The sequence below is a fragment of the Meles meles genome, chromosome 1, assembly GCF_922984935.1.
Source record: "Meles meles chromosome 1, mMelMel3.1 paternal haplotype, whole genome shotgun sequence".
In the NCBI taxonomy this organism is placed as follows: domain Eukaryota; kingdom Metazoa; phylum Chordata; class Mammalia; order Carnivora; family Mustelidae; genus Meles; species Meles meles.
Genome location: NC_060066.1, coordinates 1,614,118 through 1,636,660, shown reverse-complemented (window position 1 = coordinate 1,636,660; position 22,543 = coordinate 1,614,118). Strand labels below are relative to the sequence as shown.

Below are 22,543 nucleotides of genomic sequence, written 5' to 3'. Positions count from 1 at the left end.
CCCGGGAGGGTCCGCACCACCCTCTCCCCGTGGAGTCGCGGGTAGCACGCGCTCTCCCGCCCGAAGTGCCGGCTCGCACGAGTGCTGCGGGTCGGGGAAGCCCCCGCCTCGGCGTCCAGGGTCTTCGTCCGGCTCCCCTCACGCCGACCTGGTCGTCTTCCCGCGCGGCCGACCTCCGTCTCCAGCCCCTCGGGAGCCGGAGCTGACACCGTGTGGCCCAGAGCCCGGGGAAACAGGACACTGGGCTCGGGATGTCCCCGGGCTCCGTGATGACACCCACACCCTACCACACACGCAGCCGAGGACAGACACCAGATCTCTCTGGGGCCAGGTGAAGTTCGCATCACCCCAAACAATTTTCCATGTGGCCTTCTGCCCTCTGGCTGTCCCTGGAATCCCCCCTCCCTCCTACACGCCGCTGGGCGTGGACTTCTGGCTGCGTTCTCCGGGGTGGGGCGGCAGGGACGAGCCTCTTCCGGGGCCTCTCTGGGCCTAAAGGCTGTGGTCTGCCCTGGCCATCTCCTTGCCCTTCCTCTGGCTTCTCCAGCAGACAAGGACAGCGGCCCGGAGGTGGCAGGCGCTTCCAAGGTCTGAATGAGCAGCGAAGCTCAGGCCCCAACCACGTGCTCCTGGGACAGAAAAGCAGCCGTTTGGTCCGGCCTCTTTGTTACGGCCGCCTGGCCTCGCGCGGACTCATACGCCTTCCCGAGCCTGTCCCTCGGGCAGGGACTTGCAACTTGCTTGACGCGCGGGGCTGAGGGCTCACCCCCAACAGCACGTTAAGGGGACATGCGAGACCACGTCTCAGCGGCTCTGAGCCTCTCCCCCAGCCTGGGCCCTCTGCCCTCTGACCCTCACAGCTCCTTGATGGGCAGACTTAATTTTAGAGAAAAGGCAGCCCTGGGGCTTGAGCCCACTTGCCCCCGGCTCGGAGCCCCGCAGCAAGCTGGGTCTGCAGGGTGGGCCTCCGCGGGGCTTCCGGACGCCCCAAAAGTCTCCAGTCCCAGCTCTGACCCCAGAAGCGAGGCAAGCACGGCCCCTCCCTGTGCCTCAGTTTCCCCAGTCGAGAGAGGAGGCTGGGTCGTCTGTGATAATGGGTTGGCAGGACGGGGAGGGGCGAGCAAGGCCCATGCGGGGCACACCCTGTTCCAGACCAGGGCTGGGTCTGGGCACCCTCACCCTCGCCGCCCCTGCCCTGCCCTCGGCCTCCGTCTTTTCTCCGAGGACACAAAGACTCAGAGCAGTGTCCCCAGCCACTCGAACGGCTCAATAGCCTGTCTCACCGCCATCCAATTACAGGGAGCAACTTGTTATTACAGAGAAGAAAAAGGCACCTATAGCTTCCGGCTTTTGATGTGAGCCGTCGTGTTCCTCGGGAGAGATCACCGCCTCTCAGGCGTCCCTGTGGGGCCCCAGCCTCCTGCTCCTGTCAATGTCCTTTCCCCATTCTTGTCGGAGCTTCCATTATTTCAGAGAAATAAAAGGGAAGAATAGAGAAGAGGCCGCCTTTTCACCGGGGAGCGCCTTGCTCAGGGCCGCCAGCCCTCTCCGCGCGGAGGTGACGAGACTTCCTCGTGGCCCGTGGTTCTTTCTGCCTCCCACTCGCTTCCTGCCTCCCCGGGTGTCCTCCTCATGCCCGGCAGGGACCCGTCCTCCCCACGTCCTCCCCCGGACCCTGCAGAGCGAGGCTCTGGCGAGGCTGTCGCGGGACGGGCGCCGGGCTGGGCTGTGCTCGGCTCCCACACCTGCCCTCCCTGCCCCCTCCAGCCCAGCGCCCCACAGAGCAGGGCGGCCCCTTTGGGGGGGAGGACTTGATGTGGTTTGGGGGTACAGGTGAGGTTCAGTGGGGTGGAGTCCGGAGCCGACCGCCAAGAAAGAATCCCTGAGGCGTCTTTGGCGAGTGGGGCCAGGCTCCGGGGACAGAAAGAGCTGCTTCCCTGCGACCCGCGGAGCGCCTGGTTCTGTACTCAGCAGCTGGGGAGGCGAGGACAGAGGGGTGTCGCTAACGAAGACTCTTGGGATACTGGGGGCCTGGTTCTTGTCCGGCCACGCTGGCTTTCCCTCTAATGCGGCACCAACGGGAAGACTGTTGGGAGTTCCTGGAGGAAGGTCCCGCGCCTGCTGTCCCATGTCCTTGTCAGTGACGCTCAGGGGTAGAGGAAATTCAGCTTTATTCACGCGTCCCTCCGCCTCAGCCTCCCTCAGTTTCACGGACAGGAGGGCGATGTTAGGGCTCCGGGGACTGAGCTACGGGTCCTGGGCTTGGGCTATGCATAAGAAAGCTTCTTCCTTGTAAATCGTGAGGATCTTGCAGGATTACTACAAGTTAACTGTTGGGTTTTCCTTTAGCGCCGCGGGGAGTGCCTGGGGAATGTCACAGGCGTCCCACGGCGGGGTGGGGGGAGTGGGGGTGTCAGCTTCTGCTTTGTCCTCAGCTGGCCTTCTGGTCCCTCACCAGACCTGTGCTGGGTAGGTCACTCGCCTCTGCGGCACTCCTGACGGTCAGTTGCACACAGCAGCCTCGCTAGGGACCCGTCCCCGGGCATTCAATCAAACCCGAAGGTAGGTATTGCTTGGAAGGCCTTTTGCGGGTATGACCAGAGCCCGTCATCACTTGACTTGACACCAGGATGATCACCGAAGTCATCGGGGTGGGCCTGGCTCCATCGGTAGACGGGCCCTAATTGTGGAGCTGAGCCACAGCAGGGGGAGAGGAAATCCTGCAGCGCCCGGGCCCACGTCTGAGCAAGCCAACTCCCTGTGACCGATGGCTCGCTGTCTGCCCCCACTGGGCCTGGTTCTCCCCGAACCCCAGCTGGTTCAGGGGTTTGAGCTCGCTCACGCTAGCTCTCCCTCTCTCCGGGGCCTCGAAAGCCCACAGAGGCCAGTGGGGCCGAACACCCGCAGGATGCAGGGTGGCTGTCGTCTCTCAGTTCTTGAACCCACCCGTGGATTTATATTAGTGGCGGTTTTCTCATTCTGCTGATGAGGAAACAGACTTGGGGAGAACACAGCGATGACCCAGGACTTGTCAGGGTCACCTCCATGCGGGGATCTTGCCTTGCTCGGTGCTGGAGAAGAACCCCTAGGCAGAAGCCCTGGGCCTCCGTGGGGACTGAGCCCTGGCGACAGGACAGCTCTCAGGACAGCCCACGCCCCAGCAGGCGGGGTGCACAGGTTGCTGGGGGCCGGTCCTTGGCTTAGCCAGGAGGAGGTCTCCATGTCTCTCCACCACTGCCTGCCTCAGGCCTGGAGGCCACAGGTCTTTGGCTTCCACAAGGGGAGCCCCTCAGCCCTACTACGCTGGGGATCCAGGTCCCTGACCAACTGGCCTGCGGGGTGGCGGGCTGTGCTCCCTCCGTCCCCAAAGACCCTTCGGCCTACACTCACGGGGCTTGCAGGAACGCGTCTCCCCCAGCCGCCCCCCTCGGCAGCTCCACGACAGTCACCCAAACCCGGCAGAGAAACAACAGCACGCACAGAGAAGTTTCATTGTTTTATTAACAAAACTTTACAAAAGAGTCTGTCTTCAGGTAAGGTGATGAGGTACACGTGGCCCGGCCCGACATTCAAGGCTTGACCCGCTGGGGACGGGGCTGGGGGGTGGGGACTGGCCACACACACTCTTGAGGACCCCAGGGCCTCCCTGCAGCCTCTGCCAGCCCGTGAGTACGGGTTATGGCTTACGCACAAAAATAAAATCTGGGGGGGGGGGGCTGGCAGGGGTGCGGGACGGAGGCTGACAGTCCCCTGCAGCCATCCTTCTCCTAAATGTGCAAACCCCCACCGGCTGGACAGAAAGGAGAACCCCCAGCCAGGGCCCGCTTGGCCTGCAGACGCGAGTGGCCGGCCAGCACCAGGGCGTCGGTGCTGGCAAAGCTGGGGGTCTGGGCCCCGGCAGTGGTGGGACCTGGCAGAGAGCCTGCGTGAACCCCCGGTGCAGGGCTTCTGAGATCGCCTGCGGTGGGGCCCGGGGCTGCGGGCAGGGGCTGGGGCTGTGGCCTCAGCCTCAGAGCTCCTAGAAAGCTCTGGCAGGGAGGGTGGCCGCCGTGCCGTGGGCAGAGCTTCCGGGGCTGGAGTGAGACAGGCCCCGCGGCAGCAGACCCCAACTCCAGCCACAGCGGCCATGGGGGCGGGCAGGCTGGTGGCCAGCGGGGCAGGGCCTGGCCCTCACGCTGGCCCGTCTTCATCACCAGCTCTCTGCCGGGCCCGCCCTCTCTGCGGCGCCTCTGCTGACCTCGGGGGGGTCTCCTCCTTGTGTGCAGGCAGCTTGCGGGGGGAGGAGGAGGGGCTGCACCAGGCTCGGCGGCGAAGGCTCTGTAGGAGCCTTGAGACCTGGAAGAAAGACACAGGCGGTCAAGGACAGAGGCCGCAGGCTGGGAGGGGCTGCACAGGAGGGCTGGGGGGGGGTGTTTGGGGGCTGCTTCTCCCCCAGGGCCAACCCCCACTGTGGGCTGCCTCTCAGTGCCCAGAGCACTGGGTTGGGGGGGCGCTGGGCCTGGGATCCGGGGGCAGGGGAGTGGCACGGCAGGGACAGGGTCTCTGTGGGAGAGAGGGAGCCCACCGTACCTGTCGTCACTCTCCTGGCTCCTCAGCCGAGTCTGAGGACTCGGGCCCTGTGGGACCCTCTGCGGTGAGTCCTGGAGCCCAGGTGATCCTTTTCCAGGCTGGGCTGAATCACTGGTGCCAAGGAGAGAGAAAGCACCGGTCCTGTAAGCACAGACCCCGCGCTCGCACGGCACCGCCGCCCACCCCGGCCTCCTCCCAGATCCCCGGGTCTCTGCTCCGTTCCCGCCACTCCAGGCTGCAGCACCCCCCCATCCCTACAGCTGACCTGCTGGGGACCCCCGGGGCCAGACCCTTCCCTACCCTACAGTGCCCCCTCGTGGAGGTGCCTCGGGGCTGGGGCTCACCTGAGGAGCCAGGAGGCACCAGGACGCCAGGTCTGCAGCCGCTGCTGCCGCGACGGAAGCTCCCGAGGCTCTGGCTTTCCGCCAGCAGGAGCGAGGCTCACCGCTGCGGGAGGCTGGCCGGCTGCCCTGGGCGGCGGCAAGAGTGCCAGCCGCCGGCTGCGCGGCAACTGCCCGGGGGAGGCGGCGCTGGTGCTGTCTCGGCTTCTGCTCTGGGGCTGTCCCTTGGGCTTGGCGCTCCCTGGCCTGGGCCATCTGCGCACTTGGTTTCTGAGTGCCCGGGGGGGTGGGGGTGAGCAGAAGAACGAGGCTGGGAGATCCTGTGGTGGCCAGAGAGTGTGCGGGAGTGGGGTGGGGGCTTCGGAGGCCAGGAAAGATAGACAGAAGGCGGGTGACGGGGCGGGCGCCCTTTGCTGCTTGGGGGATGCTGCCCACAGCTGGACGACATGTGTCTGTGGGAGTCAGGCTGGCAGGCTGAGGTCGGGTGCCCAGCCGGGTGACGAAGAGGGGCTCCCCCGTGCAGGGGTCAGCCCGGCTCAACAGTCCTGGCTGGCGAAGGCCACAGGTGGGGTGCGGTGGGCAGGCCGGGGCCTGGGCCGGCCTCTACTCGGGCTGGGTCCGGTCACTGGCTACGGACTCGCTGGTGAGGGCCGGCGTGAGGGCGTCGGGCTCGTCCTCGGTGGGGACAGGGGTGCCGGCGGGCTCGGCCGCCTGCTCCAGGCCGTCCTGCACTTCCCGGCCTCGCTGGATCAGCTGCTCCAGGGTCTTGGGCAGGGGGTGGCGCAGGAAGCGCTTGAGCTTAGGCTGCAGGGTGCCCACCACGTACTGGATGATCTCCTCCTCCTCCGCGTCCACGTACAGCGTCTGGTACAGGTCCCGCTTGCGCCACAGGAACTGGTCCAGCGGCTCCCCCTGCTTCTGCGGCAGGTCCAGCTCCCGCTGGATGGCCTCCCGGGACAGCGTGCCCTCGCTGTACTGCAGGAACTCTTTCTTGAACTCCACCCAGTTCTTCACCGAGCCCTGCTTGAACTCCCACCACTTCTTGGCCGGCCCGTTCATGTGGTTCTGGATCTGCGACAGCCAGTACTCCTCCGAGCCGCCCACCTGGCGCAGGTACTCCTCCAGGTGGCTGAGGAACTCCCTCGGGTCCTCGAAGATCTGCGTGTCCACGCCGGGGCTCGGCTGCCCGTCCTCACTGGTCCCCCAGGGTGGGTACTGCTGGGCCTCCCCGGGCTCCTGTCCCGGCAGCTCCCCGGCAGCCGGCGGAGGGGTGATCGCATAGGGGCTGACCGTGTAGTCGTAGCCGTCGGCCTCCTGGCAGTAGCCCTCTGGACCCCCGACGCCCACCGAGACGCTGTGGCGAGCCGGCTCGTTGCCCACCGGGTACTTGCCGCCCATGGACTCCAGGCGGTCGGCCCACTTCTCCAGCCGGTAGAACACCTCCCGCCACACGTGCATCTCCCGCTTGACCCAGCGCTCCAGGTTGGCGATGGTCTCCTGGCAGCGACACAGGCAGGCCTTGATGGACTTCCTCCAGCGCTGCGAGTCGCCGGTGGGCACGTAGCCGTCCAGGTTGCTCTCCAGCTTCCCCACCGACCGGTGCAGCCCCTTCAGCTCCCGCTCCACCTGCTTGGACACCTCGGTCAGCAGGTGTCGGTGGGTCCTGCGCACGTGCTCCAGCATCTCGGCCCGGCACTTACCGATCTGCAGGATCACGTTGGGCTTGGCCGCCGGCCCGCCCCGCGGCCCGGGGTAGGCGTGGAGGCCGCCGCTCGTCCTGTGGTCCAGCTCCATCGGTGCGCAGGTGGCCGCGGCGGGCTGCGGTGTCTCGCTGGCCGGGGTGCGGTGCAGCCGGGAGGGTCCCTTCGGTCCCGGCGCTGCGGCGGCTGCGGCTGCGGCTGCGGCGGCGGCGGAGCGCGGGAGAGCGCGGGGAGGCGGCGAGGAGCGGGGAGCCGCGGCGCCGAGCTCTGCGCCCTGCCGCCGCCGCCGGCCCTTTATGCGGCCGCACGGCCGTGGGCGGCCCCTCGCCGAGCCCCCGCTCCCATTGGTCCCCGCCGGGCTCCCCGCCCCGCGCGCCCCGCCCCCCGCGCCCGCCCGCGCGCCCGGCGCCCCGGGAGGACCCGCCCCCCGCACGCGCCAGCGGCCCGGGTGACTAATCCGCCTGCGGGCCCGGACGCCCCCTCCCCGGCTCATCCAGCCTGCGGGGCGAGGGACGGTGCCGGGCCCCGGCGACACCCCCTGCCCGCGACCGGCGGAGGTGGGGGGCGCAGGTGTGATTCCGCGGGGGCCTGGAGCGGGTGGTGAGCTGCGCCCACCCACCCAAAGGTTAGGAGGAAGCCCCTCCCCGGGGTCTGGGGCGGGCCCCCTCCCCTCCCCTCCAGTCTCCGTCCTCTCCAGGGGGCGGGGTGGTGCTCGACTCCGCTCTCCCGGGGCCTCAGTGCCCGTGCCCAGTCCGGCGCGGTCTGGCGACCCCCGGACACCCATGCAGACCCTCCCTCCCGGGAGCTGAAGGCTGCGAGGAGCTTTCCTGCGGTGGACAAGGGCAAGCCCGCCCGAGTCCGGTGCGGGTTCCCAGGTGTGGCCTCTAGCTCCTGCCCACCCCTGCCCTGGGGGCTCTCACGTCCGGGAGCCGGGCTGGTCCTCCCTCCTGGGTGTGAGGGGGACGAGCCCTCAGGCCTTGGCTCGGCCGCACTGGACCCCTGGCGGTGGTGTGGCCGTGACACCAGGGTGGCAATGGCTGGACAGGACTGCCTGGGGACCCCACTCCCACAGCTTTGGTGAGGCCCAGGACTTCTCCACGTAGTGCCCCCAGAGAAATCTGGAACCTGCTCCCTGCGGGCTGGGGTGTCGGGGTGGGGGAACGGATGTGGAGGAGATGAAGGGGTCCTGGTACCTGAACCTTCCAGGCCACAGAGGGACCCGGGTCAGAGGCCCTAAGACTTCTGAGAGGATAGAGGAGGGCTGGGGGGAGGAGGGGGAGGAAGGGAGGAGGGGGAGGGAAGAGGGGGAAAGGAAGAGGAGGAGAAGGAGGGGAAGGAAGGTGAAGGGGGAGGAGGGGAAGGAAGGTGAAGGGGGAGGAGGGGAAGGAAGGTGAAGGGGAGGAGGGGAGGAGGAGGAGGGTGGAGGGGGAAGGAAGGAGGAGAGGAGGAGGCGGTGGCGGACGGAAGGGGTGCTGGCAGCCTTATGCAGTCAGGAGAGGCAGAGAAAAGCACCATATAAGGAATGGGGCTCCGGAAGCCGAGATTCCCTCGGGAGGGAGGCCCCTTCTGCCTCCCTGGCAACAGTGGTGGGGGAGGGACACCCTTTCTGGGTTACCCCAGGATGGAGGGTTATGGGTCCCAGGTCCTCCGACTTTATGCGGGCGCAGGGTGCACACGTGCCCAGAGCCGGGGGCTCGCCAGTGAGTCCAAACCCCAGCCCTGCTGCCACTTTCCCACTCCCCCTCTCAGCCCCCCACCTATGCCCTAGACACACTCATCCCCCCACCCACCATCCCTGAGACACACTCATCCCCCCACCCATCCTCCAGACACTCATTCCCCCACCCACCATCCCCAAGACACACTCATACCCCCCCCCCGCCCAGCCGTCCTCCAGACACACTCATACCCCCCACTGGTCCCCGATCCGTGTCCAGCCCCCCTCTGTCTGACTCACACACTCTGGGATCCCCACTTGCTGCCCCTCCACCAGGCCCCTTCTCCCTGCTCTCCTGGAAACCCTCCTCCCTACCCCAGAGCCAATCTGTCTCTTTCCCCCTCTAAGCTTCCACCCCTAGCTGGGGGGAAATGTCTTTCTGGCAAAAACTTGCCCAAAACCACTCTCCTGGCATTTCTAATTAAAGGCAAGTGGGTGGGCTGGAAGGGAGGGAGGAGGGGCGGAGTGGAGGAGGGAGGGGGAGCCAGGCAGAGAAGCTGCGAGAACAGGAATCCCAGATCTGCCCAGCCCTGGCTGCATTCCTGGGAACCTGGCTGCGCCCCTGTGTGCCGGGTCTGTGGGGCGCGGCGTGTGGCCAGGCCCACAGTGTGGCTGGCCGGTCACCTCGGGGCCTGCAGGGAGCCCTGAGTGTGTGTCCACGTCTGGGGTGAGCTCGGGCTTGTGTCTCAGGGCCAGTGTCGGGGAAGACACCGTATAAGCCAGCTGGGCAGTTACGGCCCTCCATGCCCGTGTGTGGTAGGCATGCGCGGGTGTGCGCGGGTGTGTGCAAGTGTGTGCGTGTGTGTGCAGGCATGTAAAGGCGTGTGAAGGGGGGGGTGCCAGAGAGCCTGCCCCCGAATGACCAGCAGCTTACAAAGACCGCATGACCCCTGAGGATGACACTCGGGCCCAGGTCCCCTGAGCAGCTGGGCAGCCCCTGGCCGGGGTGACCTCCAGCCCCCGCTCCAGCGGACCCAGGCCAGCAACGGCTACGGCTTCCTGGAGTGCGGTGCCCGGCTGGTACCTAGAGGGCCAGAGGGGTTGACCAGACCCAGGAAAGCAGCGCAGCGCTAGAGATGCTGGGGGTGGGCGAGACTCCCCTTTGTGGGGGGACCGGGTTGGGGAGAGGACCTCAGACTCCGGCCCCTCGGCACCCCCTCTCCGGGGGCTGGAGCAGCCCGCCACGGGCCTGAGGAAGCGGGGTCCAGCGGAAGGGGGATGCTGGTGGGTCACGCGGAGAGCCAGCAGGACCTGGGGGGAGGCTGCGCTGTGCTGGCCATCACAGGTGACACAGGAGTCAGCCTCTGCTCGGAACACTTCATCGCTGCCCAATTATCGCCCCGGAAACCCTCAGCAACCCCCGCACTGGGCCTCGGGCTCTGTTCTGCTGCCTCGGAGAAGAGGTCAGGCTGGCTCCCCACCTCCCGGGATGGGGGGGGTCTATCCCGCCCTGCTCCGCCGCCCCCTTTCTCCGCAGGCAGGGGTGAAGGGGTGAAGGGCTGGAGGCCCCCTGCCTCACCCAGAGCAGGGCAGTTGAGGGCTGCAGTGGGGGAGAGGGAGAGGGAGGGGAAGCTGAACAGGGGTGGGGAGCCTCGGAGCAGAGATGATCAGGTGCTCCTTGGATGGCCTTAGGAGGGGGCTGTTGTGGCAGGGAAGGCAGGCCAGAGCGACCACAGGGGAGGGCTGCCCGATGCTGGGCTCCAGGCAGCAACGCCCCCCCCCCCCATTCAGGCCCCTTTGGGGTTCCAATCTTCTGGTGCGAGGGTTCTGGGCTCCCAGACCCCAGGTGCTGGTCTGTGGGGCTAAGAGGCCTATTTGGAGAGGAAGTCTCCCTCCCAGATGCACAGCCTCAGGGAGTCACACCCCCCACCGCACCCTAAACAGGGCCGCAGCCTCCAGAGGACCAGCCTCCCGCGGGCACTGGTGGCTTGTGGCCCGGTCCTCTGGTCCCTTCCTGCCTGGCGCCCACCTGCCTCTGGGGCCCCTGACGGCAGGCCCCCTGTCCCACTGCCTGGCTCCCTGGGTCAGAGGGCTGGGGTACTGCTCACCCAGGCCTGGGGACTCATAGCCCTGGGACCTTCAGGGTCCCCCTGCCTACCCGGGGCCTCCCTCCCAGCTAGTCGCCAGGCGATCTCCAGCGGTGCTCAGTGAGCAGCCCTTAGAGCCCAGGGTGTGAGCTCCAGCTCCGTGGGGGCGAGGGGGTAGGCAGGGGCGGGCAGGGCTCCCTCCCGCCGACGGTCCTCTGCCTCCTCCTCTACCAGGGCCACTGCTGTACGGGCTCCAGGACCCTGTCCTTCTGCAGTAGGAGCTGGACCGCTGGGGTCTGCCTGCGACTCACCCGGCCCTGCCTGCCCAGCTTGGCCCCGGCCTGTGGTCCCTGCCCCCTCCTGGGTCCTGTGGCCTCACTCCAGTGCGGTGGGAGGAAGGATGAGGACCGCCCTGGATTCCCTGGGGTGGGGGGGCCTCTGCAGGCCCAGGTCCCTCCCCTGCTTCTCCTCAGGAGGGGTCTGCTTTGCTCCTTGCTTGCTGTGTCCGCCCTGGGGGCTGGGGATGGCTGCTTGGGGGCGGGGGGGGGGGGTACAGCGCAGGCCCCGGCGGTGTGGGGACAGCAGAGGCACGGAGAGCGGCTGGCGGCCGGCCCTGGGATGGGAGCCCAGGCTGGGAGGGGGACACCTGGACACCCCCCGCTCCCACCCTGCCCTGCCCGCCTGGTCTGCCTCTCTGTCCTCTGGGTGCTTCCCTTAGCGGAGCTGGGCCCTGGGGAGGCCGGGCCACAGAGGAGGCCTGGGGAGGCAGAGACAGGGCCAAGGTCTGGGCCACAGGGCGGCAGAGGTGAGACCCGGCCCCAGGCAGAGAGGAAGGCGGAACGGGTGGGCAGAGGCCCAGAGAAAGGGGGGCGCCGGGAGAGCGGGAGCACAAGGGCATCATGTCCTTCTCAAGGAGACACTTTCGCCCTGATTTCAAAGAGGCTCTAAGAGGCAGGGGTCCTGCCCCGGGCCGTTCAGCTGGGAAGTGAGAGGTGGGGTCCCCCGGCCACACCTGCCCCTTGCACCTGCAGTAGCCAGGTGGCCTCTGAGAGAGTCCGGGAGGCCAGGGTGGTGGGGGGCGGGCAGCGGTGGCAGGAGCCCGTCAGCGCCAGGCGCAGGTGTGGCCACACGCATGCCCGAGAGACCTGAGATGGGGTGCTGAGCACGGGCCGGGGGGGCCCAGGGGAGGCAGAGGTGTCTGGCTGGGGGGAGCTCCGACTGAGCGCCCAGAGCGGAGGGAACATCTTCTTTCCAATCCTCCCCCCCCCCAAACTTCCTCTTGTCTCCGGCTTGGCAGGGTGTGTGTGCGGCGTCCTGTCCCTGGAACAGGCAGCCTGTTCGTTCTGGGCCCCCACACACCAGACCCTCTCCCCCTCCCTCCTTCCTGCCTCCTGCCTCAGCGCCTCCCCCCACCCGGAGCTCCAAGGAAAGTTTGTATTTTTCCAATGAGGCTGGCACCGAGGGCCCCAAGCCAGCTGCTCCCTGTGCCCTGCAGGCGTCCCCCCTCCCCCAGGGCCAGGAGGTCACGCCCCAGGCCCTGGAGACTGCCCTCACTGCTGCCCTCAGCCAGGACGGAAGGGGGAAACTGAGCCCCGGAGAGAGCCAGGAACGTGTCCAAGCTCCATGGCAAGGGGGCCAGAGCCAGGGCACTGTGTGGGGGGCAAGGCCTGCAGGCTCCCGGAGACCCTGTGAGCTCAGTCTGCACCCCGGGCAACGGTGGGTAAGTTCTCTCATTCCTGCGCCTTCTGGGCATTTGCCTTCTGCCGGGTAAAGCTTGGCTCTACTTAACCCCGGGGGTGGGGGGCGAGTCAGCCATTTCACCCAGAGCAGCTCCCGAGCCCGGGAGCTTTAGCAGGCGCTAAGGAAGGTGGGCCGCAGGGGAGCGCGGGTCGCCCCCTGAAGCAGGGACATCACCCTGACCCGCACGCCGGCCCTGGAGGATGGGGCCCAGGAGGACCCGGGCTGCTTGTGGCTCTGGGCATGCCATCCGCTGGGTCACCGCCCTCGGAACGGCGGGCTCCTGCAGGTCAGGCCTGGGCGCCAAGGCTCGGGCTCTTGCCCTCCAGGGAATCAGGGCAGATCCCCTCCCGGCCGAGCCAGGACCAGGGGAGGAGGGAGACTACTGCAGGGCCGGGGGGCGGTGAGAACCCCGGACAGGGAGGGGGGGCCCAGGACACGCTGCAGACACGCGGCTCGCCGTCTGAGCGCCCACATGGTGTCTGGGTCTCAAATGTCCCCTTGGCGTGGCAGGTGCCTCGGGCTGGGTCTGAGCGTCCACAGAGCACTGGACGGGCACTGGGGCCCTGCTTCCGTGCCCTCTTCTCCTCGAGGTGCCGCGACCCCCTGCAGATGCCACAGGCCCTCTGGCCCCAGCGCCCTCCTCAGCATGCCCTTGCGCGCTGCACCGAGTGGAGACTGAGGGTCTCAGCGTGGGCGGCTCGGAGCCTGACGGCAGCGGTGGGTGGTGACGAGGAGTGGGCCGGACCTCTGGCCGCCCTGTTCACCCCACCATGAATGCCCTATCTGACCCGTGGCACGTCACCCCTGATTCCAATGACAAAGGCCTATTTGGTCTTAAAATCAAAGCCCCCAAACTCAGCGTGGTTTTACACGTTGTCTAAATCTGAGTCCATTGTCACCGCCTCCAAGAAGCCTTCCCAGCCTCTTGGCGATTTGTTAACTGGATCTTTTGTGGCCTTGTCCCTCGTCCGTGCTGCCTCAGAGCCCCTGAGCACGATGTCTTCCTCTCTGTGTCGGCTTATGAGTGTGAACGTGTATGTGTGTGTGCGCACGCGCATTTGTGGTGTGTGTGTGTGTGTGTGTGTGCGCACGCGTCAGGGCCCCCCTGATCTGTCCCAGCCAGGCATGCTCTCGCCCACTGGGCCTGTGCTGGGCCCGTGGAGGGGACGAGAGCCACCGCTCGCTTCCCGGCACCCCAGGTGTTCCGGAGCCAGCGGCCACAGGAGCCCTGAGGGTGGGGAGAGCTGGAGGCCGAGCACAGGTGGGCTGGCTGCAGGGGGCCGCGCAGGGCAGGGAGGACAGGATTTCTGGGTGCTGCCCTCACCAGGGGCAGAGCCAGGAGGGGAGGGTTACTAGAGAGGGGACAGGTCCTAAGGTGGGGACTGAGGCCACCGACCTGGGTCTTTGGCCTGGCAGGAGGACAGTGGCTTGGGCGGGGGCAGAGGCCGCTGGAGAGCCGAGCCGTGGGTGGGAGAAGGCACCGTCTCTGAGGGCCCGAGGGGGGTCGGGAATGAGGGGAGAGCCGGGGTCCCCGTGTGCCGGCAGTCGGGAGTAGGAGCGCTGTGAGGACGCGGCAGGCGCGGCGGGGAGCCCGCCTGTGGGGGTGGGAGCCCGTGGCCGCCCCCTCCTCTCTGCCCCACTGGGCCCCCAGCCAGGGCGCCCCCGCTGCCTCCCCGGACACTCCGAGCAGCTGGTGCGGCAGGACCCCCCGAGCGTGGCCGCCCCTCCGCCCGGATGGGGGGTGTGCTGCCAGCTGGCCCTGGCCGGACTCCCCCGGAGCTGGGGCTTCAGGACGTCCAGGGAGGGGGTGGCGGCCAACTTTCCTGCTGCTCTGGGTCTCTCCATTTAGCTCGCTCCCCAGCACAGAGCGCCGGCTCCCAGGCACACTTCCGGAGCCATACAAGGAGCGGGGCTGAGAATAGCTCCGTGTGACGCAGCCAGGAGCTCCCCCACGCACACAGGCTCTGCGTTCTGCCTGCTGGGTGGGGCGCCCTGGAGGGACCCCTGCCCGGCCCTGCCCCCCTGCCGGAAATGGCTCAGTGTCCCTTCTGCCCCTCCCGTCCCTCCCCTGGGGCCAGGAGGAGGTCTGGGGGGGCCATCTTGTCCGGGTGAGACCTCCCTCCTGGGGTCTTGACCTGACACGGATGTCCCAGGTATGGGACATCCTGGCCCCACAGCTGCCCCATGCGGACGCCCGGCGTCCTCCCCCACTCCTGCTTCATGGGTGTGGGGCCCTCCCTGTCTGCCGCAGCTCTCGGACACCAGGTGGGAGCCGTGATGGTTTTTGGCCCTCAAGGCCACCTGGTCTCCAGACGTGAGCTCGTCCCCCCCTCCCCCCGCCTCTGCTGCGAGGCCCACAGGGGTGCCTTGATGGCATCTGTCCCTGGTCCCCTGTCTCTGGGCCCCAGGCCATGGTCTGCCGCAGCTGTCCTGCGGTTCATGCTAACTTTGAATGAAAGGCCCCGTTTCCATTTTGCCGCGGACCCCGCCACTCACACAGCCAGTCCGGCCCACCAGGGTTCCTTCCCATCCTGCGGGTGGGGTCTGCTGCTCTGTGGCCTGTCTGAAGAGGGCGGACACAGGGACCACGTGGCGGGGGGCACTGCTGTGTACTGAGCATCTCCCTGAACCTCGGACTCGCTGGGCGGGGGGTTGGGGTGCCGGGAACCCGACCAGCGGTCCTGGCACCTCGTGTACTCTTGTCTGCCGTGGACAGCGTGGGACTGACAGCGTCTGGGCCTTGGCCTCTGAGCCGGCAGGCGTCCCTCTGCAGAGGCTCATCCGGAGGGTGCGTTCACAACCCACGTCGCTCATTCTGCGTTCTTGGTCTTAAGGTCTGCGTCTGGGCAGGTGGCTGGCTGGGAAGTTTGGGAGGGACGGCAGCGAGCCCTGGTGCGGGGGGCGCAGTGCAGAGGGGCTGGGGTACTCTGAGGTGGGGAGAGGACCTCTGGGCCACCCAGCTGGCCTACTCTGTGCCTCCCCCTGGTTCGGGGACACCTGTCTGCTCCCCCGCAAGCCACTGCGGATGGCAGAGCTGGGCTAGAAAGGGACCCAGGATGGGTCCCACCATCCCTGGACAGGACCCGGCCGCTGTCCCTTCCTCCGTCTCCCTGGCCATCTCCAGGCTGGCTTCCAGTATCCCGAGGGTCGGGAATGGTCCACGAACTGCGGGACCGACGCACAGCGCAGAGCACGACGGTTGTCTGCGTCTCCCACATCACAGACTCATCCAAGGGCACATTCCCTCGTCCCTGGCCAGAGCGGGACTGCGCAGGGGAAGCCCTGGGGACAGGCCTCTAAGACAAGGGCCGGGGCATCAGGGGCAGGCTGGCTGCGGGCTCGGGCTGCGTGCGGCCACAGAGCGAGGAGGGGGTGGAGCCCCCCTTCCGGGGGGTCAGCGCCACCCACCACCGCTGGAGCAAGACTGTGCCCCCCTCCCGTGACTGCCCTGTGGGCGGCTGTCCTCCCGGGAGGCAGTGCTTGTCCCTTACCTGCAGGCAAGGGGACGCCGGGCCCCATCGGCTCGGGAATGGATGCAGGGCTGGACGCCAGGGCTCTTCCCGCCGCAGCCCAGGCCCCACAGACCCATGCCCGCCCCTGCCCGCCCCTGCCCGCCCCTGCCTTCTCCTCTGGCCTCACCAGCCACTGACATCCTAGGCCCTTCCAGGGCCCGGGCGCCACCTGCCGGCGGCGCGCCCTCCTAGCCCCTCTCCGGCCTCCCCCCTCCCCTCCCCACTGCCCCCTTCCTTCCTCTCCACTCCTCCTCTCCCCTCATCCCTCCTACCCCCCTCCCTCTGCTGCACTTCAGTCCCTCTGCCTCCAGGCCTGATGCCTACTGGCCTGACCCCTCAGCCATGCCTGCGGATGGCGGTTACCGCTGCCACCTCCAAACCTGGAGTTCTGGGGAGAGCCCAGGGGTAGTTTCAGCTCGCCACTTCCGCTCACAAGTGGAGGAAAGGGCCCTTTCTGCCCAGCAGCCCCCAGGCCCTGCCCCCATCAGGCTTCTGCAGGCCCCCAGACCCACTCCTGTAAGGGCCCAGAATACAGCCCCTTCGCTTCCGAAACTTCAGCTAAGGCCACAGCTTCCACAACCTGCCTCTTTGGCCTCCTCCCGCCAGGGCCGGTGGGAGCCGGCACTGGACCCCCACCTCTCCCTGCACTTGCGTGGTGCTCACCCACCTATCCCAGAACCCTCAGGCTCCCCCCAGGGCTCCATGTGTCCCCCACAGGTGGGGCTCAGGGTCTTGGCTCCTTCAGACTTGGGTCTGGGCGGGGCCTGGGAAGGCAGGAGCCTCAGGCAGGACGTCAGACACCCCCAGCCTCAGCTGCAAAGAGCCCGAGGCAGCCACCCTGACCCGGAACAAGGCAGACGGGGGGGGGCCCCTCCATAGGCACTGCTCACCCCAGAGCCACCCAGGCCAGAGACGGATGATGAGGCGGCACCATCACCGGGGCAGAGGCGTCGACTGAGCGACTGACGGGTTCTGCCCCATTTCCATGGCAGGAGCAGCCTGCGGAGCCCCCAGCCCCCCGCACGCCCCTGCTGGAAAGGAGCCCCTCACTTGGGTCTGAGCGCCGTGCGGTGAGACCACGGTCCCTGAACTGAGTGGACACTGCTTTTTCCCACATGGAAATAAAACACCTTGACAGAAGCCCACGACGACCTCAGTGTCAAGTTGCCAGCGAACACGGACAGCCGCCCCAGGCCCGCAGGCTCAGGCTGCCTGTGGTGGGAGCAGGTGTGGCCATCACCCAAGGCCACCCTCGGTAAGGAGGCAGTCCCCTAAAACCCACTGCCACCGGGGAGGGGCCCAGGGCCAGGCCATAGCCTTCCTGAGGACAAACAGAAGACGGTGAGAGTAACTCCCCGCCCACATCTGGGGCAGGAGGGTGGGGCAGGCAAGGCTTGAATCTGTAGATAGCCGCCTGAGCCAGTCGTGGAAAAAGTTTTCCATCCACTCCGCTCCGGAGCCTGATCTCACCATTATCATCCCTGTCACCATCCTTGGCATTCGCCTGGCCAACATCCTCATCACCCCCGCCACAACCAGATGCCAGCTGTCGTCACCAGGTCTAGCCCTGGCACCAACACCTTCAGGGTCTCCTTCACCATATCACAGTTCTGTCACAGGGATGATCACCATCATCAGCCCATCGCCATCCCCCTCCTCATCCCCCTCCTCATCACCATCTTCCTCATCATCATCCTCAACACCATCACCGTCATCATCACCATCGCTGTCCCCTCCATCACCAGCATCACCGTGACCATGACCATGAGCATCAGCACTGTCCTCTTCAACATTCACCGTCACCGTCATCCTCATCCTCATCACTATCGTCCTCTCCATCATCATCATCACCGTCACCAAGATTATCACGGTTGTTACTACAATAGCATCATCATGATCACTAATAACCCTCCACATTATGGCCACATCCTTCTTGTCACGACGACGTCATTGTCGTCGCAACGACGGTTATCTCTCCCAAGATCATGATCGCCAGTAACGCCATCCTCGTTGCCATTACGCCTTCACTGACACCATCACCGCCGTGACCATCGTCACCATCATCACCACCGTGACCACGTTCACCGCCAGTGCTCCCGATGACCCAACAGCTCATCTGCACTCTGGCTATCCTTATCTTCTGTGTAACTAGGGACACCACAAGCACAGTAATCCTTCCCCCATCCTTCTTCCACCCTTCCGTCTCCCACCTCACCGTCCGCCCTTCCGTCTCCCACCTCACCGTCCGCCCTTCCGTCTAGCAGGACCTTCTCCACCCAGTTTCTGCCCAGCTATCCAAGCTTCGCGGTGCAAGATGGTCAAGACCAAACCACGGTCCCCACAGAGTCCGATATGTGCAGACCTCTGGGGCGCAGCCCACGGGGAGCTCTAACCGTGTGCATCGGGGCTCTAGGGACCAGAGGAGGAACCGCTGCTCTTCTGGGCTCCCAGGGACAGAGCCTGGAACAGCTACTAAGGCGTGGGTGGATGGTAAATGTGGCTGAGCCCGAGCAACTGTGTGGGCCTGGGTGCCTCTGTCCCTTCCCCTCCATCCGGACAAGGGTCGGGAGGCTCCGCAGGGAGCCCCAGACCTCGGAGGTCAGGTTCACAGGGAACAGAAGCCTTCGGCCCTGCCCTCAGTCACAGGCGGACTCCGTTGCACTCCTCTTTCGTGGGTCCCGTCCGTGTGCGCGTGTTGCATTCAGCACCTCCGTAGTGGTGACTCGCTTTGGCCGTACAGGCTGTTGGCGTGGCGCACCAGTGACTCACCGCACCTGCTCTGGGGGCATCTGGCTTGTTCGCAGGTGGCTCTTACCCTGGGTGGGGACGCCGAGGGTTCAGATGGCTCAGCCCTGGGGAGGGCAGGCACGCAAGAACGGGGATCGCGGGAAGGCCACGTTGTCAGGGACCACCCCGGCCGCCTCACAGGGAGAAGGACTGAGGCCCAGCAGGTGCCTCCAGGTGGGCAGAGCCCCATCAGCCCAAGCATCCTTGTGCCTGGCCTGAAACCACTCCCACAGTGCTTCCATGCTCCCCCATACCCGCTCCAGCACCCAGAATGGTAGGCTCAGCCTGCTGGCATCTGCATTCCCTATGCAGGCTGCCGGCACAGGGGCCGCCGGGGGTGGTTATTTGCTGAATCACCGCAGAGATGTCACTGAGCACTGGCACCCAGCGGCAATCCAGGTTGGGAGACAACGCTCCCGCCTCCAGCTCCCCATGCTCCCTCTCTCGCTCTCTCCGAGCCCCTCCCCAGAAAGGCCTGGCCCACCCAGCAGGAAAAGGAGGCTGAACCAGGGTCTTCGAGCACGTTGGCCAAGTTTTCTCCGTTCAGGGCCTGGCTGGATGCCCCCTGTCCCCTACTCCCCTGTGAGTGAGGGGGCGTTCTGCCAAGCTCCGGGTAGAACAGACCTGGCCGTGTGCACGGCCGTGATCAGGACAGGAAGAGCTGTCCCCCAACTGCACTCCAGAGGCGGGGCCCCTTTTGTCATCCCTGGGCCTGGACACCAAGGGCCAACCTCTTGGAATGGCTGCGGGTGGCCGTGGCCTCCAGTCAGCTTCCTAGAACCAGGGCCTAACGTGGGGACGTCTGTTCCACCGTTCACTGAAGGGGGTCCTCTCTGCAGAGGCAGAACTGTGGTGATGGGGAGAGGTCAGAGCTCAGAGCGGGCTTGCACACAGCCCGCTCCATCCATGGAGTTCCGAAGGGAGCATGTGACTTCCTGGAGCCCAGTGGCCCACAGGCCATCCCACGCCGGGTCAGTGGCCTCCCCTCTGAGAGGGGGCCCCTCCCCGACAAGGGCAGTTCTCCAAGGAAGGGGCCTTGTGAACTGTTCCCAGCCAGCACTTGCAGCAGCTGGGCGGGGGTGCCACCCAGAAGAAGGTCTGGGTGGGCCCAGGGGATGGGGAGCACTGCTTCGGCGGCTGCACCGCGAGCTGCTCCGAGCTCAGTGGCTTCAAGCAGCCGTCGTTGTCGTCTCTGTTGGCGTCCGCGGGGCATGAACTCGGGGGGGCCCGGGCTCCCACAGGGCTCTGCTGAGGGCCAGGCCGGCTGCCAGCATCACCGGAGGGATGGGCCCGGGAGTATCTGCTCCTGAGTTCACGTGCGCGGCTGCCGGCGGCAGACTCCGCCGCTCACCAGTTGTCGGTCGGGCTGCGCAGCTGCTCTGACGGGAGGAAAGGGAGGGAGGCAGAGAGAGACCACTTCCAAAGGGATCTGGGCTTCTCCCTGATGTTGCCCCACCCCCTCCTGGACGCTGGCCCCACCCCGTCCTGGAGGCTGACCTTTCGCCGTCACAGGGCTCTTTTGCCTTCCCGGTGTCCCCTCTGAGAAGTTTTCTCAGGCTCTTTTCCGCATCTCCTCAGCCAGCGCCCAGCTCCAGGCCTCTTCAGGTGGGAGCCGTGTCCCAGTGAGCAGGGGGCCAGGCCAGACGGGTGCTGAGAGAAAGGAGTTCCTTGCCCCCCCCTGCCCCGCCTGGCTCTCTAGGCTCACCCCCACGTGGGACCCACAGCTTTTTGACTTCTGCAGCAAGAGGCCACTGACTCCAGCTGGTGACAGGGAAGGGCCAGAGCCCAAGGTGGGGGGAAAGCCAGGGCAGGTGTCCACTAGGCCCCAAAGACCCACAGCCACCGAGGGCGGAAGCCAGCACAGTGGGATCTCTGCTCGGGCCCTGGCAGGCCCCTGCCCACTGTGTGACCTGGACGTGCTCTGTTCTGCAGGAAAGCACCGCCCCGCTCGCTCCCCCAGCCGCCACCTGGATAGCTGCGGTCCGAGAGCTGCGTGGGGAGCCGGGGAGCCGGTTCTGACACGGACGCCTCCCCCAGCTCTTCGGTGAGTCAGCTCCATGACCGCTCGTCTGCCCCCACACCCGGAACCGCTGCTGTCACCCAGAGGACCTGGAACCACACTCAGCGGGAGCTGTGACAGGTGGAGCAGGGGAGTGTTTCGGCCAGGGAGAGCACTGAGTCACACGTGGGGAGGAAGCAGGAGTCAGCACAGGCTTGTGGCTTCTAGAGGTTAAAACATACACAGGGCTCCAGGCTCCCTGGTCTTGTCCTCTTTAGGAGCTGAGAAAATGCATGGGCCGGGGTGAGAGCTCAGCCTGTGAACTCCTTCAGGGATTAGCCTGTGACCACAGTCAGGGCTCAGAGTGTGACTGGGATCCGGGCTCAGCATGTGACCAGGATCAGGGCTCAGAGTGTGAGCAGGGTCAGGCCTCGTGGTGTGATCAGTATCAAAGCTCAGAGTGTGACCAGGATCAAGGCTTAGAGTATGACTGGGATCAGGGCTCAGAGTGTGACCAAGATCAGGGCTCAGAGTGTGACCAGGGTCAGAGCTCAGAGTATGAACGGGATCAGGGCTCAGAGTATGACCGGGATCAGGGCTCAGAGTGTGACCGGGATGAGGGCTCAGAGTGTGACCAGGGTCAGGGCTCAGAGTGTGAGCAGGGTCAGGCCTCGTGGTGTGATCAGTATCAAAGCTCAGAGTATGATCAGGACCAGGGCTCAGAGTGTGAGCAGGATCCAGGCTCAGTATGAGATCATGTTCAGGACTCAGCCTGCGGTTGGTATCAGGACTGCGTTGTACCTGGGTTTGGAGCATAATCTGGGGTCCAATCTGGGTGTGATCCTACCATCCCTGCTGTTGGGAGGAAGCGTTATTGGGCACCAGGGGTCGCCCTGATTGGTCCCTACCTGTCCATATGCTGGGGCACCCCAGGTGTGTATTTTTTCTGGCATTTATGGAGCACACACCTGTCCCGGGTATGCAGGGTTGCCCAGAGGAATCAGCCTGGCCTCAGCCCTGAGAAGCTCTGGGACCTCCTGGGGCCCAGTGCTTGGATGGTAAGAGGAGCTGGGAGGAGCTGGGACGCTGGGAGGCTGCAGTGTTCTGGGCAATGAAAAGGCCCTGGGCTGACCCTGGAGGTGGGAAGGGAGAGGAGGTCATGGAAGGGATGGGGGGAGAGGTGGGAACTGGCTTGGGGAAGGAGGGGCCCCAGGGCCTGTGAGGCCTGGTCTTCACCCCATCTCTCAGCCACCCAGACATGCACCTGCCGGCCCAGGCCAGGCTCAGCAGATCCCTGACTCCGGGCTGAGTGGAACCTTCGGCTCCTCCGGCGGCGGCGGCGGGCTGGAGTTACATGTACCCTCTCGTGTCCAGCAGAGGGCAATGTGCTGTCCGGAGAGAGCGAAGCAAGCCCCTGGCGGGTGACGGGTCTGGGGTGCGGAAGGTGCCAGTGTCCACACTCAAACTCACAGGCTGGAGATGGTCCCAGGGGGGGGGGGTGACAATCACACCTAAACAGCCTCGTCTCTAGCTGGGGGCGGTGGGAGGAGCCCATCAAGCCCAGACGCGGGCAGCCCCACGGGCCCTCCCCTGCTGCGTCTCAGGCTTGGCCCCTGGCCCCATTCCAGGGCGTGAGCTGACCCTGCCAGGGGGCTGTGGCGACCGCCCTGCTGGCCCCAGGGGCTCCAGCCTGTCCTTGGCTGTGCCCGACAGTCCCTCCCTGCCCACGGCCCAGGGAGGCAGACACACTGGCTGGGTGTCATGCGGTGGGAGGTCAGAGGCTGGGGGCGCCTAGGGACCCCTGGGGTGTGGGGCCGTGGTGGGCACAGTTCACTGTCCACCTTCCTGGCCTGGCCTTCTCCACCTCCAAAGGCCCATGCACCCAGAAGGTCTGGTTGGGACCAGAGAGGGGACAGGACCCAGCCACAGTTCAGGAGGGCACAGGAGCCCCGTGACATGAACCCCAGCCAGAGGCAGGCCCAGGCCACTGTCCCCACAGCCAGCCTCGGCACCCCCGTACGGGCACCAAGTGGGTAGAACGGACTTTCCGTGCTCCCCGGTCTCGGGCAGGCAATCTGGAGACATCTGGCTTTCTCTCAGGCTGAGAGGGCTCCTGACCCGGAGTCCCGGGCCAGAGCTGGCCGCTAGACC

At 66.3% G+C, this 22,543-nt stretch overlaps 3 protein-coding genes across 4 annotated transcripts in view; 1 reads left to right on the top strand and 2 right to left on the bottom strand.

Moving 5' to 3' along the window:
* Positions 1 to 3,483: 3,483 nt before the first annotated feature.
* On the bottom strand, positions 3,484 to 5,165 carry LOC123952547 (basic proline-rich protein-like). Its single transcript, XM_046021825.1, has 4 exons — positions 5,157 to 5,165; positions 4,914 to 5,080; positions 4,570 to 4,680; positions 3,484 to 4,335 (listed from the first exon to the last, which is right to left on the bottom strand). The coding sequence occupies exons 1-4, from the start codon at positions 5,163 to 5,165 to the stop codon at positions 3,768 to 3,770; spliced, it is 855 nt and encodes a 284-aa protein (XP_045877781.1). The 3' UTR covers positions 3,484 to 3,767.
* A 218-nt stretch (positions 5,166 to 5,383) lies between these two features.
* Positions 5,384 to 21,733, bottom strand: ARC (activity regulated cytoskeleton associated protein). 2 transcript variants are annotated; one of them, XM_046004482.1, is made up of 2 exons: positions 21,720 to 21,733; positions 5,384 to 6,732 (listed from the first exon to the last, which is right to left on the bottom strand). In XM_046004482.1, the coding sequence occupies exon 2, from the start codon at positions 6,702 to 6,704 to the stop codon at positions 5,514 to 5,516; it is 1,191 nt and encodes a 396-aa protein (XP_045860438.1). In that variant the 5' UTR covers positions 6,705 to 6,732; positions 21,720 to 21,733; the 3' UTR covers positions 5,384 to 5,513. The 2 variants fall into 2 exon arrangements, with proteins under 2 accessions (XP_045860438.1, XP_045860429.1); XM_046004473.1 differs by lacking the exon at positions 21,720 to 21,733 and having other exon boundaries at positions 5,384 to 7,230.
* Positions 20,413 to 22,543, top strand: part of PSCA (prostate stem cell antigen) — a gene marked incomplete at its 5' end in the record, with an annotated part of 27,764 nt that continues 25,633 nt past the window's right edge. The window contains one exon of the mRNA XM_046021670.1: positions 20,413 to 20,437. Within this exon, the coding sequence (XP_045877626.1) occupies positions 20,413 to 20,437 (25 nt within the window). The remainder of the gene's footprint in view (positions 20,438 to 22,543) is intronic.

Coding starts and splice junctions, on each gene's coding strand:
- LOC123952547 (XM_046021825.1), bottom strand. Junction 4,681..4,913: donor GGTGCCTCCTGGCTCCTCAG/GTGAGCCCCAGC, acceptor CCTTGGCACCAG/TGATTCAGCCCAGCCTGGAA. Junction 4,336..4,569: donor AGCCAGGAGAGTGACGACAG/GTACGGTGGGCT, acceptor TCTTTCTTCCAG/GTCTCAAGGCTCCTACAGAG.
- ARC (XM_046004473.1), bottom strand. CDS start 7,103: ATGAGCCGGGGAGGGGGCGTCCGGGCCCGCAGGCGGATTAGTCACCCG.